Here is a 15878-nt window from a genome sequence, read left to right as displayed (position 1 = left end):
TTAATGTAAAAACAACGTTTAATACCTTTGTTTTCTATATCATTCGAAAGAGGAGCTCGAAATCTATCTACTGGCCCAATTTGAGATCGATCAAGCAAACGGTTTACGAGTTATGGTCAAAAATAAAAAAATTGAAAAATTTTCATCGTTTGAGTCGCAATTTTTTTTCTCAAAAAATCGACTATCGAATTTTGGGCTTTTAAGCACTTTTTCTAACGTAAAATGAGCCGAGAAAAACGATGGCGCAAACCGCATCTCAATATCTCTAATAGTTTCCGAGATATTTAACTTTGAAAATTGGGAAAAATGAGAAAAAATGAAAATCAACTATCCGAAACTTTGATCGGCCATAACTCCGTTATTTGCAGTCGTATCTGAATTTAAATCCCAAATTTGAAATCTGCGTAAAATTCTGCGTACACTGGAGCATAATAACTCAAGTTTACTCTAAAAAATAAGCGAGATATCGGTATGAGAAGTTTGGCCATAGTTTTAGTCATAAATTTTTGCGAAAATTTGCAACTTTCGACTATTGGAAAATCTAAAGACTATTTCTTATGTAAAAAATCGCGAGAAAAACGATGCCGCAAACCGCATTCGAATATCTCAACTAGTTTTCGAGATATCGAGCATGAATTGTTTGGAACCTTCAAAAATTTGGCCATCTGGCGACCACCCAAAAATTCAAACGGCCATAACTCAGTTATTTGTTATCCGATCTGAATTTAAATTCCAGATTTGGATTCAGCGTGAGATTCTGCGTGAAATGAGTCAAAATTTATTGAGTTTACCTACGAAATAAAGAAAGCATTGACCAAAAACTGTTTGGAAGTGGTCATTTTGGGGTGATTTTCAATCACTATTTTTAATGTAAAAACAACGTTTAATACCTTTGTTTTCTATATCATTCGAAAGAGGAGCTCGAAATCTAACTACTGGCCCAATTTGAGATCGATCAAGCAAACGGTTTACGAGTTATGGTCAAAAATAAAAAAATTGAAAAATTTTTATCGTTTGAGTCGCAATTTTTTTTTCGCGAAAAATCGACTATCGAATTTTCGACTTTTAAGCACTTTTTCTAACGTAAAATGAGCCGAGAAAAACGATGGCGCAAACCGCATCTCAATATCTCTAATAGATTCCGAGATATTTAACTTTGAAAATTGGGAAAAATGAGAAAAAATGAAAATCAACTATCCGAAACTTTGATCGGCCATAACTCGGTTATTTGTTGTCGGATCTGAATTTAAATCCCGGATTTTAAGTTTACTCTAAAAAATAAGCGAGATATCGATATGAGAAGTTTGACCATAGTTTTGGTCATGAATTTTTGTGAAAATTTGCAACTTTCGACTATCGGAAAATCTAAAAACTATTTCTTACGTAAAAAATCGCGTGAAAAACAATGGCGCAAACCGCATTCCAATATCTGAAATAGTTTCCGAGATATCGAGCACGAATTGTTTTGAACCGTCAAAAATTTGGCCCTCTAGCGACAACCCAAAAAAGAAAGAAAAAAATCCTACCTTGTTTGATCCAACGTCGCCATCGTCTTCGCACACGGACTTACTGCAATAGAAATTTTTTTTTACAAATTTGGCCAACGATTTCAAGCCAGCAGTTAACTTACCCTTTAATCCTGATCCCTAAGTGGTATCGTCGCGCTCCTACCACTGCATCCCCCTCCAGGAAGCAGGAACCAGGAACCACTCACTCACTTTGTTTTAAAAACGATGTTAGTTTTATTATTATGACACTACTGAAACTGAACTGATCTATCTCGCGCACTAAAAATTTCGGCACTCGAAATCAATGGTGGAAACTGAAAAAAAAAGAGAAAGTTTGAATAGATAAAAAGATTAACATCGAAGAGATAAAATGTCAGAAATTCTAGTCGACAAATATGCAGAATAGGAAAAATAAATTAAATCTGAGTGACTCCCCCCCATTTTGAGTCCCACAATACACCCCTTTCGCGAACACAGACACCGTAATATTCATTTAAAAACACTAGTTTTTAGAATTACTAAATTTTCCCAAATTTTATAGCTGTAGCACTAATAGTACAAGTCCTACCTTTAAACCCTGGCAATCACTAAACTACAATAAAATAAATTTCGAGCCACCGTAGCACGACGTCTTTCTTACACAAAACTCGGAGTACAACTAAATAAACGATGACTTTACGGGGGTTATTAAATAAAATTTTTTTTGGAAAAAAATTTCTAGCATTTTATTTGTAATTGATTTGTCCTTTCACTAATTAGGAACAATGCAGCTCAGTTAGTTACGTATTCTGCATTAAAAAAACAGGACTAAAACGTACGGAAAAATATCACACAGCCATTCAAAATTATTTCTCCTTATTGAAAATCTATCAATTTCGTTATTAATTCGCCTCGCGTTTTCAAAAGACATTTCATGCCAAGACTGGCGGAAAATCCCGTTTCGGCAATATTAAAACTACCAAATAGAAATTTACTAAAGAATGCGACGCAATTTTTGTTAAAACACCCAAGACTGGCGGAAAATCCCGTTTCGGCAATATTAAAACTATCAAATAGAAATTTACTAAAGAATGCGACGCAATTTTTGTTAAAACACTTCCCTTACATTAAAAACATGTACCGGGTGTCCCAGCGATTGCTGAACATAGGGAAATAACATGGGAAAATGAATTTTATTTTTTTCCTGCTCTCTCGACCCTCCAAATTGAATATGGTCAGTGGTGGATTATTCTTTGAATGATTCTTAATCAGACTGTAATTTTTTTAATTCGATGCTTTTACGGCATTATTCAAAAAAAATCAAATTAAAAACGGTTAATTTTGAATTTCCCGCCGGAATGTTGGCACATTTGAAATTGAAAATTTGTCATTATGACAGCAGAGTTAATCACCGTGAGTCCAAACTAACCTCACTTTTTAAAGATTTGGAGGATTAACAACGATGTCTAACGTTTCAAAACTCTTGTTCTAAGCTTAAATTGTTAATTTCTGACGTAGATAACTTCAATCTGTGCAAAAATATGGTTAAAATTTGACAAAATGTTGCGAGAACTTTGAACTCTTATTAAAAACAAAACATGTTTGGCTGTGTTCTTCTGTTTGACAGTCTCAGCCATATATTTTTTGTCGTTTCAAAAATGCATTTGGACTCTTGGTGAAGCAAATTTGGACTCTTGGTGAAGCAAGAGCGTCTGACAAATGAGTGCATTTCAGTTGTAGCATAAATGCTGCTCATTCTATTTAGTTACAAACTTTGAAGATTGTTTTTAAAGCAACTTTACTATCTATTACTTTACTTTACTTACTTTACTATTATTTTGAAACGTTAGACATCGTTGTTAGTCCTCCAAAACGAGTCTCCAAATCTTTAAAAAGTGAGGTTAGGTTGGACTCACGGTGATTAACTCGGCTGTCACAATGACAAATATTCAATTTCAAATGTACCGACATTCCGGCGGGAACTTTAAAATTCACCGTTTTTAATTTGTTTTTTTTTAATAATGCCGTAAAAGCATGAAATTTAAAAAAATACGGTCTGATTGAGAATCATTCAAAGAATGATCCACCCCTGACCAAATTCAATTTGGAAGTTCGAGAGAGCAGGAAAAAAATAAAATTCGTTTTCCCATGTTATTTCCCTATGTTCAGCAGTCTCTGGAACACCCGGTATTTAAAGTGCTTTGCAATAATCAGATTTTATAATAACACATTGACCCAAATTTCGAATTTTTCAAACACGTCTTTTTTAAACGAAACTACAAACACGCCTGTAATGATCTGTAACCCAATTCCGCCAAAATTCAAATGAACCGCCAAACTCGAGAACCGCGAACTTTAAAATAAATAAAACGGCCGAAAACCGTGATCGTCTGAAACGGCTAGGACCTACGTTGTGTTGTGAAGGCGGATGTTCATTAGATACAAAGCAGTGCATCGTCTTTTAGGAAGAGCGTACCAACACAAAGAAATAAAAATACACCAGACCAAATGTGGTTTAACTTGTTTTATTCAAACTTTAGAAGTTTGAATGGTTTTGATTTAAATTTTACAGCTACGTGTCCATTCTTAACATTTCAAGAAATACAAGCATTTGAACAGACGATTTGATCATGTTACAAAATTCTTAATAATCTTTAATGTCAAAAGAAGTCACTTTACAAAGAAACGTTTCGGTACAAAAATGCAATAAACAAATTAACGGAAAGTGAATTACATCAAAAAAACTACAAAAATCTCCCATTCTCTCTGTTGTGAGTGTGATCAAACTACAAAAATGATTGAAAACAAAATAACAATGAAAAACAACACACAATTTACCAAGTAGACATGTACAAACAATTTATCAATAAACATTAATAAAAGATAATTATTTTCAAAGGCGACAGACAGAAACAGGACGAGATTATGTTTTCGGAAGACCCGAAGACAATTTTTCCTATTCCGCAACATACAGGCGGTGTCTTATCGAGAGTACTAACAAATTATGGCCAGATTAAGAGTAACCAACATCACCCGCGGAAGACCCGCTAGTTAGGTGAACCCTGACTACCCCGAGAGTCCCACGTAACAAGCTTCCAGCACTGGAGGGTTTTCGAAAGTCAAAAATCAAAGTTTAATTTTGAATTGATCACACTCTAAAAGAATGTACTAACATTAACGCGAGAGGCTGTTTGTTATGTTGTGTCTTTTGTGACGAAAAAAGTCTAAGCATCTAAGAAATCAAGGGACATACATAAAATACATAAACATATAAATTTTCAGTTTCGATAAAATACAATGGAAGAGAAAGTCGTGGACTTTAGGAAAAATGTACTCGTTTTTGTTCACAAATGACACAGAGTGATCCAAAAAGACATTCCCAGTTAATTTCATGTATTTCACAATTTCTTTAAAATCCTATTCTATTTTTAATCCTTCGAACTCAACAGTATAAATTCCTTGAACTGAATCGAATAAAAATTTCAGTTCCCAAAACTATCAGGTTTCCACGAATCTAAATTGCTTCTGCACGTGGCTTATCGGACGGTGGGCGAACACTGGTTGAATCCAGACGCTTACGTCAGCGGAAAAAAAACGCGTTACTTTAGAATTGTAGGGAAAATAACTACTTTACATGAATCCGGGGTGACTTCCTTCTTCAGACAACAAATGACAAAAATTATTACATACCAAAAGGTGACAACGCACAAGCGCTTCTACAAGGGGCTCTAAAATAACACCACACTCCCGTTAAAATTAATGGGTAAAAAAAAATTGTTTAAAAGATTTTAACAAACAAAAAATTAAAAAAAAAACACAAAAATGAAAAATTAGAACAAAATAGCGATTAAAATTAACACTGTGAAAAATATGGCGAAACGCACTCGATAGCACAACACCTTAGTACTCCCGAACTCGTAACAAGAATGAATCGCCTCCGGCGTCGCCCGCCTCCTCCGCTGCGGCGGTGGTGAACTCCCAAGTCCACCAACTTCTTAACGCAAAAATTCCTGCGGTCGTTGTGGCGCGAAAAGTTTGAAATTTAAATTTGAAGTGGGACACTACACGCCTAAAGAATAAATAATGAGCACTAATTTCACTATGCAACAAAATTTAAACATTTGGTTTTCGCTGGGGCGTTATTTTTAAGTCCTTCTTTAGTATGCAATAAGACGTCAGGGTCACATTAGGATTTTTAGCGAATTTGTCATACATATTTCCTCCAGAAAGAAAATCAATCGAGGCATATTTCAACAAAGGTCTATTAGTGTGAACCTTTTTTCATATAATTGAACTTGAAATTGGCCAAAATATTCGCGAAGTTTTCAATATTGTTATCCAACTAATTTTTTGCCAAAAAAAACAATTGTTTGTCAGTGGTGCGGTACTGCTCAACTTGTCTGCCCTTCAACTAATTAAGTAATTGAAGGATAAAATGAATACATAAGACCTAAGTGAATTCCAGCACTATGGCGTGAGACGACTATGGAAATTTATACGACGATTATGAAGTTGAGTTTCATATGTGCTTTCAAATAAAATTTAAATCTCAAAATTAATATTGAGCGGTTAATTTTGAGAAGAATGTTTCCGTTTCAATAAAAAAATTTCAAAATTCTGAAAGCAATCTTCAAATTTTGTTTGCCATATCCAACAGTCAAACACAAATCCTAGATAAACATTTGTAAGAACCAAAAAAGTCTAAATGTACCTAACTTCCTTTAAAGTCCGATTATTACTAAACATAAACACTCTGTATATTAAACAACTTTTGTTAACGCTAACAAACTGAAAAAATGAACAACGTTTCACCTAACGTTTCTATGAATTGAAAACTCTCCAAAATGTCTATAAATGAATATGATGGGCTAGTACTTTACCTTACAAGATATTTTATCAGAGTAGCAAATTTCCGAAACGACCGTCTTTATCAAAAGTCGAAACACAACTGATTCCAATAAAGAGATTAATACCTACGTAATTTCCTAATTGCTTATCTTATAACTTTTTTCTTGAGCGAACAAAAAATAATCAGGTAGTGCTATTGCCATAACCGAGGGAAATGAATGGACAAGGTCGAGTTCCAATATAAATCCAAATATACAGTGTCCGAACGATTTGTAGACGAAACTGATTTTGCAACTTTCTGTGTCTTTCGTTCTACAATTTTGCAATTTGACAGAGTTACACGACTTAAAAATAGTAAGTTCCCCAAATTTCAGAACTGTAGCATTAAAATTACCAAAATTATGAAATTTAGTCAAGGATGTGGAAACTTTTGCTTGTCTCAAAAATTAAAATTTCTAAAATATGTGTCATTGCGGCGCAAAAATAGTCACTTCCCCAAATTTCATAGCTGTAGCAATAAAACTACCAAAATTACGGATTTTGCTATACTAGAGCACGTGACCATCAATGCTCTCGTCTAAAGTTGGCAGCAAATCTGTGTTTTTGGCTGTACAATTTTGAAATTTAATAGTCAATATACAAATAAAAAAAAATAACTTTCCCAAATTTCATACACTAAAATTACCAAAATTACGAATTAAATCAAAATCAACTCAAAAACCTTCGGTTAACCAATCCTTCTTTTGAAAAAAAATGTTCTATAGTTTCTTCATCAGATTAAGACGTTAGTACAACCAACGACTTAACCACAAACATCGCAACATTCAATTTTCTATTAATCTTCTCCCCTAATAAAGAATTGATTTACCCTCAATAGTTTTTGTATATTTCCACAAGAATCTAGAGAAGCTACAAGAAAACTCTTCTTCTTTCTTGGTAAAAATGGACCAACCCGCTTTTGTTGGAAAAATCGTGAAATTTACCTTAATTTACACGGTTTTGGCTGGTGACCACGACTAAAATACTTGAAACACTTCCATGAATGTTTCAGAACACAAAATTTCACGTGGGAACACTAAAAACTTGTGTTTTTACGCGAAATTGGAGAGCCGGCCACTTATGTTACAACAAATGACACATTCCGAACTTTCGACAGCTGCCGTCTGTCAAACTCTAGCGCGGGACTTTTGAAATTTGAAATTGGTAGAGTTTGAGTTGGAAATGAAAAAGTCTACGTTTAGTTTAGGTTGCAGATAAGCACAAAGATCACAAATTTTTATTTAAATTTTTCATTATTCTCCTGATGATATGTACACAACGAGTTAACCTCAAAACTTGCTAAATTCAGTTTTTCTTCAATTTTCTATCTAAAGAATTTAAAGTCAGATTTACAAGAAAGAAATTTGGAAAATTTACACACGAGGGGTTGACTGATGGCAATGAGCGCCTACTTTTTATAAGGTGTCTGCAATTTTTGATTGGTCTCAAAAATAAGCATTTCTAAAACCTCAAAAATTGCAACATTCAATTTTCTCTTAACCTTCTCCCTAATAAATAATTGATTTACCCCCAATAATCGAATATTTCCAAAAGAAACTCGAAAAGCCAAAAGCTAAAACAGAACTCCCCTTTCTTGGTTAAAATGGACCAACCCGATTCTGTTGGAAAAATAGTGAAATTTACCTTAATTTACACTGTTTTGGCTGGTGACCACGACGAAAACACTTGAAACACTTCCATGAATGATTCAGAAGACAAAATTTCACGTGGGAACACTAAAAACTTGTGTTTTTACGCGAAATTGGAGAGCCGGCCACTTACAACAAATGACATCTACCGAACTGACGACAGCTGCCGTCTGTCAAACTCTAGCGCGGGACTTTTTAAATTTGAAATTGGTAGAGTTTGAGTTGGAAATGAAAAAGTCTACGTTTAGTTTAGGTTGCAGATAAGCACAAAGGTCACAAATTTTTATTTAAATCTTTCGTTATTCTCCTGATGTTGATATGTACACAACCAGTTAACCTCAAAACTTGCTAAATTCAGTTTTTCATCAATTTTCTCTCTAAAGAATTTAAAGTCTGATTTACACGAAAGAAATTTCGAATATTTACACAGGAAGGTAGACTGATAGCAATAAACGCTTACTTTTTTATAATGTGTCTGCAATTTTTGATTGGTCTCTAAAATAAGCATTTTTAAAATCTGTGTTTTTGGCTCTACAATTTTGAAATTTAATAGAGTCAATATACGAATCAAAAAAAGTAACTTTCCCAAATTTCATAACTGTTGCACTAAAATTACCAAAATTACGAATTAAATCAAAATCAACTCAAAATGCTTCTTTTGGAAAAAAATGTTCTATAGTTTCTTCATCATATTGAGCCGCTGATACAACCAACATCACCAACGACTTAACCTCAAAAATCGCAACATTTAATTTTCTCTTAACCTTCTCCCTAATAAAGAATTGATTTACCCCCAATAATCTTTGAATATTTCCGCAAGAAACTGAAAAAACCATCTGGCTCTACAACAGAACTCTCCGTTCATGGCTTTGTTGGAAAAATCGTAAAATTTACCTTAATTTACACGGTTTTGGCTGGTGACCACGACTAAAACACTTGAAACACTTCCGTGAATGTTTCAGAACACAAAATTTCACGTGGGAACACTAAAAACTTGTGTTTTTACGCGAAATTGGAGAGCCGGCCACTTACAACAAATGACATCTACCGAACTTTCGACAGCTGCCGTCTGTCAAACTCTAGGGCGGGACTTTTGAAATTTGAAATTGGTAGAGTTGGAGTTGGAAATGAAAAGTCTACGTTTAGTTTAGGTTGCAGATAAGCACAAAGGTCACAAATTTTTATTTAAATTTTTCATTATTCTCCTGATGTTGATATGTACACAACGAGTTAACCTCAAAACTTGCTAAATTCAGTTTTTCTTCAATTTTCTATCTAAAGAATTTAAAGTCAGATTTACACGAAAGAAATTTGGAAAATTTACACACGAGGGGTTGACTGATGGCAATGAGCGCCTACTTTTTATAAGCTGTCTGCAATTTTTGATTGGTCTCAAAAATAAGCATTTTTAAATCTGCGTTTTTGGCTCTACAATTTTGAAATTTAATAGAGTCAATATACGAATCAAAAAAAGTAACTTTCCCAAAATTCATAACTGTTGCACTAAAATTATCCAAATTACGAATTTCAGTCAAGGACGTGGAAACTTTCACTTGTCTCAAAAATTAAAATTTCTAAAATCTGTGTCATTGCGACGCAAAAATAGTAACTCCCCTAAATTTCATAGCTGTAGCACTAAAACTACCAAAATTACGAATTTTACTGTACTAGAGGACGTGACCATCAATGCGCTCGTCTAAACTTCGTAACAGCCCCTAGGGATGTTTATTGGAAACAGTTAACGTCTTGGGCAAGTTTGCCAAAGACCATGAATGGAGAGAAAAGAAAACAAACAAACCTTCCATCCTTCCTCAACAAGCAGCGATGCATCCAGAACTCCAGATCTCACGATTTCAAAAAACCAATAAAAATTCTCCATAAACTTCCGTTCCCTGATGTTTCCTTGACTTCACAAAATATCTCACAAGACACCAGATGACCTTCAGAGCCTTTGTAGTATTTTCTTTCTTGACAACTGCATCTCGATGATGCTGTTTCCGTTGGTTGAGTTCCTTTGGGCCTTCTCTGGAGAAACACTCGTTTTCTGCTCGTAGACTCGTCAGGTTTGGAAACGTTGCAAACTTCGTGCTCCCGCAATGAAATCAGCAACACTCTGAATATTTCCCAGTCACTGAACGACATCTTCGACCACTGGAAAAAGAACATTTGACTTTGACTTAAAACATGTTTAAATTTAACCTTTTTCATCCACATTGCAGTAAAGCAACACCTTTTTCGTGATGTTATGCTCCTGGATCACTTCACTGTACTCTGGGAGCTGAATGAGTGGTTTCTTCAATTCTGTGCAATAAGTTGCAGAGTCCTTCAACGTTGAGCGACGACAACCGCCTTTTCGACATCTTAGGCTATGGGTGGTACCATCAAGATGCTGCAAGATGTGTGTAGTCATGAGAAGACCATCATCTATATACTCAGTCTCTTAATAATAAACTCTGGTAATGAAGTTGGAACCTGAAATACCACAAAACATTATAAAGCTGGGATTCAAACAATTTTCAGCTTACCTGCCTTTAAAAATTTCTATAAAGACCCGGAAATTTGTTGCAAATCAAATCCAAGACTAAATACCTTCAAATGAACTTCTTAACTTGTGTGTGATTTCTTTGGACCATTCCCAGAAGAACGAGAAAGTAAAGAATTTGTTGTGCTCTGAAAATAAGTCTTAATTAGTAAGAATTATTTCGCTTCAACATGCAGCATATAGGCAACCAATTATACACCTCAGTAATTTTGTGGTAAGTTAGTAACTTTTCTTTCTTAGGTTGATGCCAGTTTGCACCAACCGTTCAACCAATCAAAATTAAGCAAGCATTTCTAAAATCTGTGTTTTTGGCTCTACAATTTTGAAATTTAATAGAGTCAATATACGAATCAAAAAAAGTAACTTTCCCAAATTTCATAACTGTTGCACTAAAATTACCAAAATTACGAATTAAATCAAAATCAACTCAAAATGCTTCTTTTGGAAAAAAATGTTCTATAGTTTCTTCATCATATTGAGTCGCTGATACAACCAACATCACCAACGACTTAACCTCAAAAATCGCAACATTTAATTTTCTCTTAACCTTCTCCCTAATAAAGAATTGATTTACCCCCAATAATCTTTGAATATTTCCGCAAGAAACTGAAAAAACCATCTGGCTCTACAACAGAACTCTCCGTTCATGGCTTTGTTGGAAAAATCGTAAAATTTACCTTAATTTACACGGTTTTGGCTGGTGACCACGACTAAAACACTTGAAACACTTCCGTGAATGTTTCAGAACACAAAATTTCACGTGGGAACACTAAAAACTTGTGTTTTTACGCGAAATTGGAGAGCCGGCCACTTACAACAAATGACATCTACCGAACTGACGACAGCTGCCGTCTGTCAAACTCTAGCGCGGGACTTTTGAAATTTGAAATTGGTAGAGTTTGAGTTGGAAATGAAAAAGTCTACGTTTAGTTTAGGTTGCAGATAAGCACAAAGGTCACAAATTTTAATTTAAATCTTTCGTTATTCTCCTGATGTTGATATGTACACAACCAGTTAACCTCAAAACTTGCTAAATTCAGTTTTTCATCAATTTTCTCTCTAAAGAATTTAAAGTCTGATTTACACGAAAGAAATTTCGAATATTTACACAGGAAGGTAGACTGATAGCAATGAACGCTTACTTTTTTATAATGTGTCTGCAATTTTTGATTGGTCTCTAAAATAAGCATTTTTAAAATCTGTGTTTTTGGCTCTACAATTTTGAAATTTAATAGAGTCAATATACGAATCAAAAAAAGTAACTTTCCCAAATTTCATAACTGTTGCACTAAAATTACCAAAATTACGAATTAAATCAAAATCAACTCAAAATGCTTCTTTTGGAAAAAAATGTTCTATAGTTTCTTCATCATATTGAGCCGCTGATACAACCAACATCACCAACGACTTAACCTCAAAAATCGCAACATTTAATTTTCTCTTAACCTTCTCCCTAATAAAGAATTGATTTACCCCCAATAATCTTTGAATATTTCCGCAAGAAACTGAAAAAACCATCTGGCTCTGCAACAGAACTCTCCGTTCTTGGCTTTGTTGGAAAAATCGTAAAATTTACCTTAATTTACACGGTTTTGGCTGGTGACCACGACTAAAACACTTGAAACACTTCCATGAATGTTTCAGAACACAAAATTTCACGTGGGAACACTAAAAACTTGTGTTTTTACGCGAAATTGGAGAGCCGGCCACTTACAACAAATGACATCTACCGAACTTTCGACAGCTGCCGTCTGTCAAACTCTAGGGCGGGACTTTTGAAATTTGAAACTGGTAGAGTTGGAGTTGGAAATGAAAAGTCTACGTTTAGTTTAGGTTGCAGATAAGCACAAAGGTCACAAATTTTTATTTAAATTTTTCATTATTCTCCTGATGTTGATATGTACACAACGAGTTAACCTCAAAACTTGCTAAATTCAGTTTTTCTTCAATTTTCTATCTAAAGAATTTAAAGTCAGATTTACACGAAAGAAATTTGGAAAATTTACACACGAGGGGTTGACTGATGGCAATGAGCGCCTACTTTTTATAAGGTGTCTGCAATTTTTGATTGGTCTCAAAAATAAGCATTTTTAAATCTGCGTTTTTGGCTCTACAATTTTGAAATTTAATAGAGTCAATATACGAATCAAAAAAAGTAACTTTCCCAAAATTCATAACTGTTGCACTAAAATTATCCAAATTACGAATTTCAGTCAAGGACGTGGAAACTTTCACTTGTCTCAAAAATTAAAATTTCTAAAATCTGTGTCATTGAGACGCAAAATAGTAACTCCCCCAAATTTCATAGCTGTAGCACTAAAACTACCAAAATTACGAATTTTACTGTACTAGAGGACGTGACCATCAATGCGCTCGTCTAAACTTCGTAACAGCCCCTAGGGATGTTTATTGGAAACAGTTAACGTCTTGGGCAAGTTTGCCAAAGACCATGAATGGAGAGAAAAGAAAACAAACAAACCTTCCATCCTTCCTCAACAAGCAGCGATGCATCCAGAACTCCAGATCTCACGATTTCAAAAAACCAATAAAAATTCTCCATAAACTTCCGTTCCCTGATGTTTCCTTGACTTCACAAAATATCTCACAAGACACCAGATGACCTTCAGAGCCTTTGTAGTATTTTCTTTCTTGACAACTGCATCTCGATGATGCTGTTTCCGTTGGTTGAGTTCCTTTGGGCCTTCTCTGGAGAAACACTCGTTTTCTGCTCGTAGACTCGTCAGGTTTGGAAACGTTGCAAACTTCGTGCTCCCGCAATGAAATCAGCAACACTCTGAATATTTCCCAGTCACTGAACGACATCTTCGACCACTGGAAAAAGAACATTTGACTTTGACTTAAAACATGTTTAAATTTAACCTTTTTCATCCACATTGCAGTAAAGCAACACCTTTTTCGTGATGTTATGCTCCTGGATCACTTCACTGTACTCTAGGAGCTGAATGAGTGGTTTCTTCAATTCTGTGCAATAAGTTGCAGAGTCCTTCAACGTTGAGCGACGACAACCGCCTTTTCGACATCTTAGGCTATGGGTGGTACCATCAAGATGCTGCAAGATGTGTGTAGTCATGAGAAGACCATCATCTATATACTCAGTCTCTTAATAATAAACTCTGGTAATGAAGTTGGAACCTGAAATACCACAAAACATTATAAAGCTGGGATTCAAACAATTTTCAGCTTACCTGCCTTTAAAAATTTCTATAAAGACCCGGAAATTTGTTGCAAATCAAATCCAAGACTAAATACCTTCAAATGAACTTCTTAACTTGTGTGATTTCTTTGGACCATTCCCAGAAGAACGAGAAAGTAAAGAATTTGTTGTGCTCTGAAAATAAGTCTTAATTAGTAAGAATTATTTCGCTTCAACATGCAGCATATAGGCAACCAATTATACACCTTAGTAATTTTGTGGTAAGTTAGTAACTTTTCTTTCTTAGGTTGATGCCAGTTTGCACCAACCGTTCAACCAATCAAAATTAAGCAAGCATTTCTAAGATCTGTGTTTTTGGCTCTACAATTTTGAAATTTAATAGTCAATATACGAATCAAAAAAAGTAACTTTCCCAAATTTCATAACTGTTGCACTAAAATTACCAAAATTACGAATAAAATCACAATCAACTCAAAATCCTTCTTTTGGAAAAAAATGTTCTATAGTTTCTTCATCATATTGATACAACCAACATCACCAACGACTTAACCTCCAAAATCGCAACATTTAATTTTCTCTTAACCTTCTCCCTAATAAAGAATTGATTTACCCCCAATAATCTTTGAATATTTCCGCAAAAAACTGAAAAAAACCATCTGGCTCTACAACAGAACTCTCCGTTCTTGGCTTTGTTGGAAAAATCGTAAAATTTACCTTAATTTACAAGGTTTTGGCTGGTGACCACGACTAAAACACTTGAAACACTTCCATGAATGTTTCAGAACACAAAATTTCACGTGGGAACACTAAAAACTTGTGTTTTTACGCGAAATTGGAGAGCCGGCCACTTACAACAAATGACATCTACCGAACTGACGACAGCTGCCGTCTGTCAAACTCTAGCGCGGGACTTTTGAAATTTGAAATTGGTAGAGTTAGAGTTGGAAATGAAAAGTCTACGTTTAGTTTAGGTTGCAGATAGGCACAAAGGTCACAAATTTTTATATAAATTTTTCATTATTCTCCTGATGTTGATATGTACACAACGAGTTAACCTCAAAACTTGCTAAATTCAGTTTTTCTTCAATTTTCTATCTAAAGAATTTAAAGTCAGATTTACAAGAAAGAAATTTGGAAAATTTACACACGAGGGGTTGACTGATGGCAATGAGCGCCTACTTTTTATAAGGTGTCTGCAATTTTTGATTGGTCTCAAAAATAAGCATTTTTAAATCTGTGTTTTTGGCTCTACAATTTTGAAATTTAATAGAGTCAATATACGAATCAAAAAAAGTAACTTTCCCAAATTTCATAACTGTTGCACTAAAATTATCCAAATTACGAATTTCAGTCAAGGACGTGGAAACTTTCACTTGTCTCAAAAATTAAAATTTCTAAAATCTGTGTCATTGCGACGCAAAAATAGTAACTCCCCCAAATTTCATAGCTGTAGCACTAAAACTACCAAAATTACGAATTTTACTGTACTAGAGGACGTGACCATCAATGCGCTCGTCTAAACTTCGTAACAGCCCCTAGGGATGTTTATTGGAAACAGTTAACGTCTTGGGCAAGTTTGCCAAAGACCATGAATGGAGAGAAAAGAAAACAAACAAACCTACCATCCGTCCTCAACAAGCAGCGATGCATCCAGAACTCCAGATCTCACGATTTCAAAAAACCAATTAAAATTCTCCATAAACTTCCGTTCCCTGATGTTTCCTTGACTTCACAAAATATCTCACAAGACACCAGATGACCTTCAGAGCCTTTGTAGTATTTTCTTTCTTGACAACTGCATCTCGATGATGCTGTTTCCGTTGGTTGAGTTCCTTTGGGCCTTCTCTGGAGAAACACTCGTTTTCTGCTCGTAGACTCGTCAGGTTTGGAAACGTTGCAAACTTCGTGCTCCCGCAATGAAATCAGCAACACTCTGAATATTTCCCAGTCACTGAACGACATCTTCGACCACTGGAAAAAGAACATTTGACTTTGACTTAAAACATGTTTAAATTTAACCTTTTTCATCCACATTGCAGTAAAGCAACACCTTTTTCGTGATGTTATGCTCCTGGATCACTTCACTGTACTCTGGGAGCTGAATGAGTGGTTTCTTCAATTCTGTGCAATAAGTTGCA

At 34.8% G+C, this 15878-nt stretch overlaps 3 protein-coding genes across 6 annotated transcripts; all 3 read right to left on the bottom strand.

Annotated features, from left to right (window-relative positions):
• Positions 1–665: 665 nt before the first annotated feature.
• On the bottom strand, positions 666–10335 carry LOC148169246 (uncharacterized). Of its 2 annotated transcripts, XR_015770823.1 has the most exons (4): positions 10223–10335; positions 9822–10174; positions 1631–1822; positions 666–1569 (listed from the first exon to the last, which is right to left on the bottom strand). XR_015770823.1 is itself a non-coding variant. In XM_088046513.1 (2 exons), exons 1-2 carry the CDS (start codon positions 10235–10237, stop codon positions 9869–9871), a joined length of 321 nt encoding a protein of 106 aa, XP_087902639.1. In that variant the 5' UTR covers positions 10238–10335; the 3' UTR covers positions 9191–9868. The 2 variants fall into 2 exon arrangements, 1 of the variants encoding a protein (XP_087902639.1); XM_088046513.1 differs by lacking the exons at positions 666–1569; positions 1631–1822 and having other exon boundaries at positions 9191–10174.
• Positions 10336–10482: 147 nt separating this feature from the next.
• LOC148169245 (uncharacterized) lies at positions 10483–13553 on the bottom strand. Of its 3 annotated transcripts, XR_015770821.1 has the most exons (4): positions 13446–13553; positions 13045–13397; positions 10613–10693; positions 10483–10495 (listed from the first exon to the last, which is right to left on the bottom strand). XR_015770821.1 is itself a non-coding variant. In XM_088046508.1 (3 exons), the coding sequence occupies exons 1-2, from the start codon at positions 13458–13460 to the stop codon at positions 13092–13094; spliced, it is 321 nt and encodes a 106-aa protein (XP_087902634.1). In that variant the 5' UTR covers positions 13461–13553; the 3' UTR covers positions 10553–10693; positions 13045–13091. The 3 variants fall into 3 exon arrangements, 2 of the variants coding, with proteins under 2 accessions (XP_087902634.1, XP_087902635.1); XM_088046508.1 differs by lacking the exon at positions 10483–10495 and having other exon boundaries at positions 10553–10693; XM_088046509.1 differs by lacking the exons at positions 10483–10495; positions 10613–10693 and having other exon boundaries at positions 12415–13397.
• Positions 13554–13775: 222 nt separating this feature from the next.
• On the bottom strand, positions 13776–15872 carry LOC148169244 (uncharacterized). Its single transcript, XM_088046511.1, has 3 exons — positions 15760–15872; positions 15363–15711; positions 13776–13914 (listed from the first exon to the last, which is right to left on the bottom strand). The coding sequence occupies exons 1-2, from the start codon at positions 15772–15774 to the stop codon at positions 15406–15408; spliced, it is 321 nt and encodes a 106-aa protein (XP_087902637.1). The 5' UTR covers positions 15775–15872; the 3' UTR covers positions 13776–13914; positions 15363–15405.
• Positions 15873–15878: the final 6 nt, after the last annotated feature.

Source organism: Gnatocerus cornutus, chromosome 9 (assembly GCF_029298725.1).
Source record: "Gnatocerus cornutus isolate USDA-ARS CGAHR chromosome 9, icGnaCorn1.1, whole genome shotgun sequence".
In the NCBI taxonomy this organism is placed as follows: domain Eukaryota; kingdom Metazoa; phylum Arthropoda; class Insecta; order Coleoptera; family Tenebrionidae; genus Gnatocerus; species Gnatocerus cornutus.
Note: the sequence above shows the minus strand (reverse complement) of the source record. Positions and strands in the feature narration are given on the sequence as shown.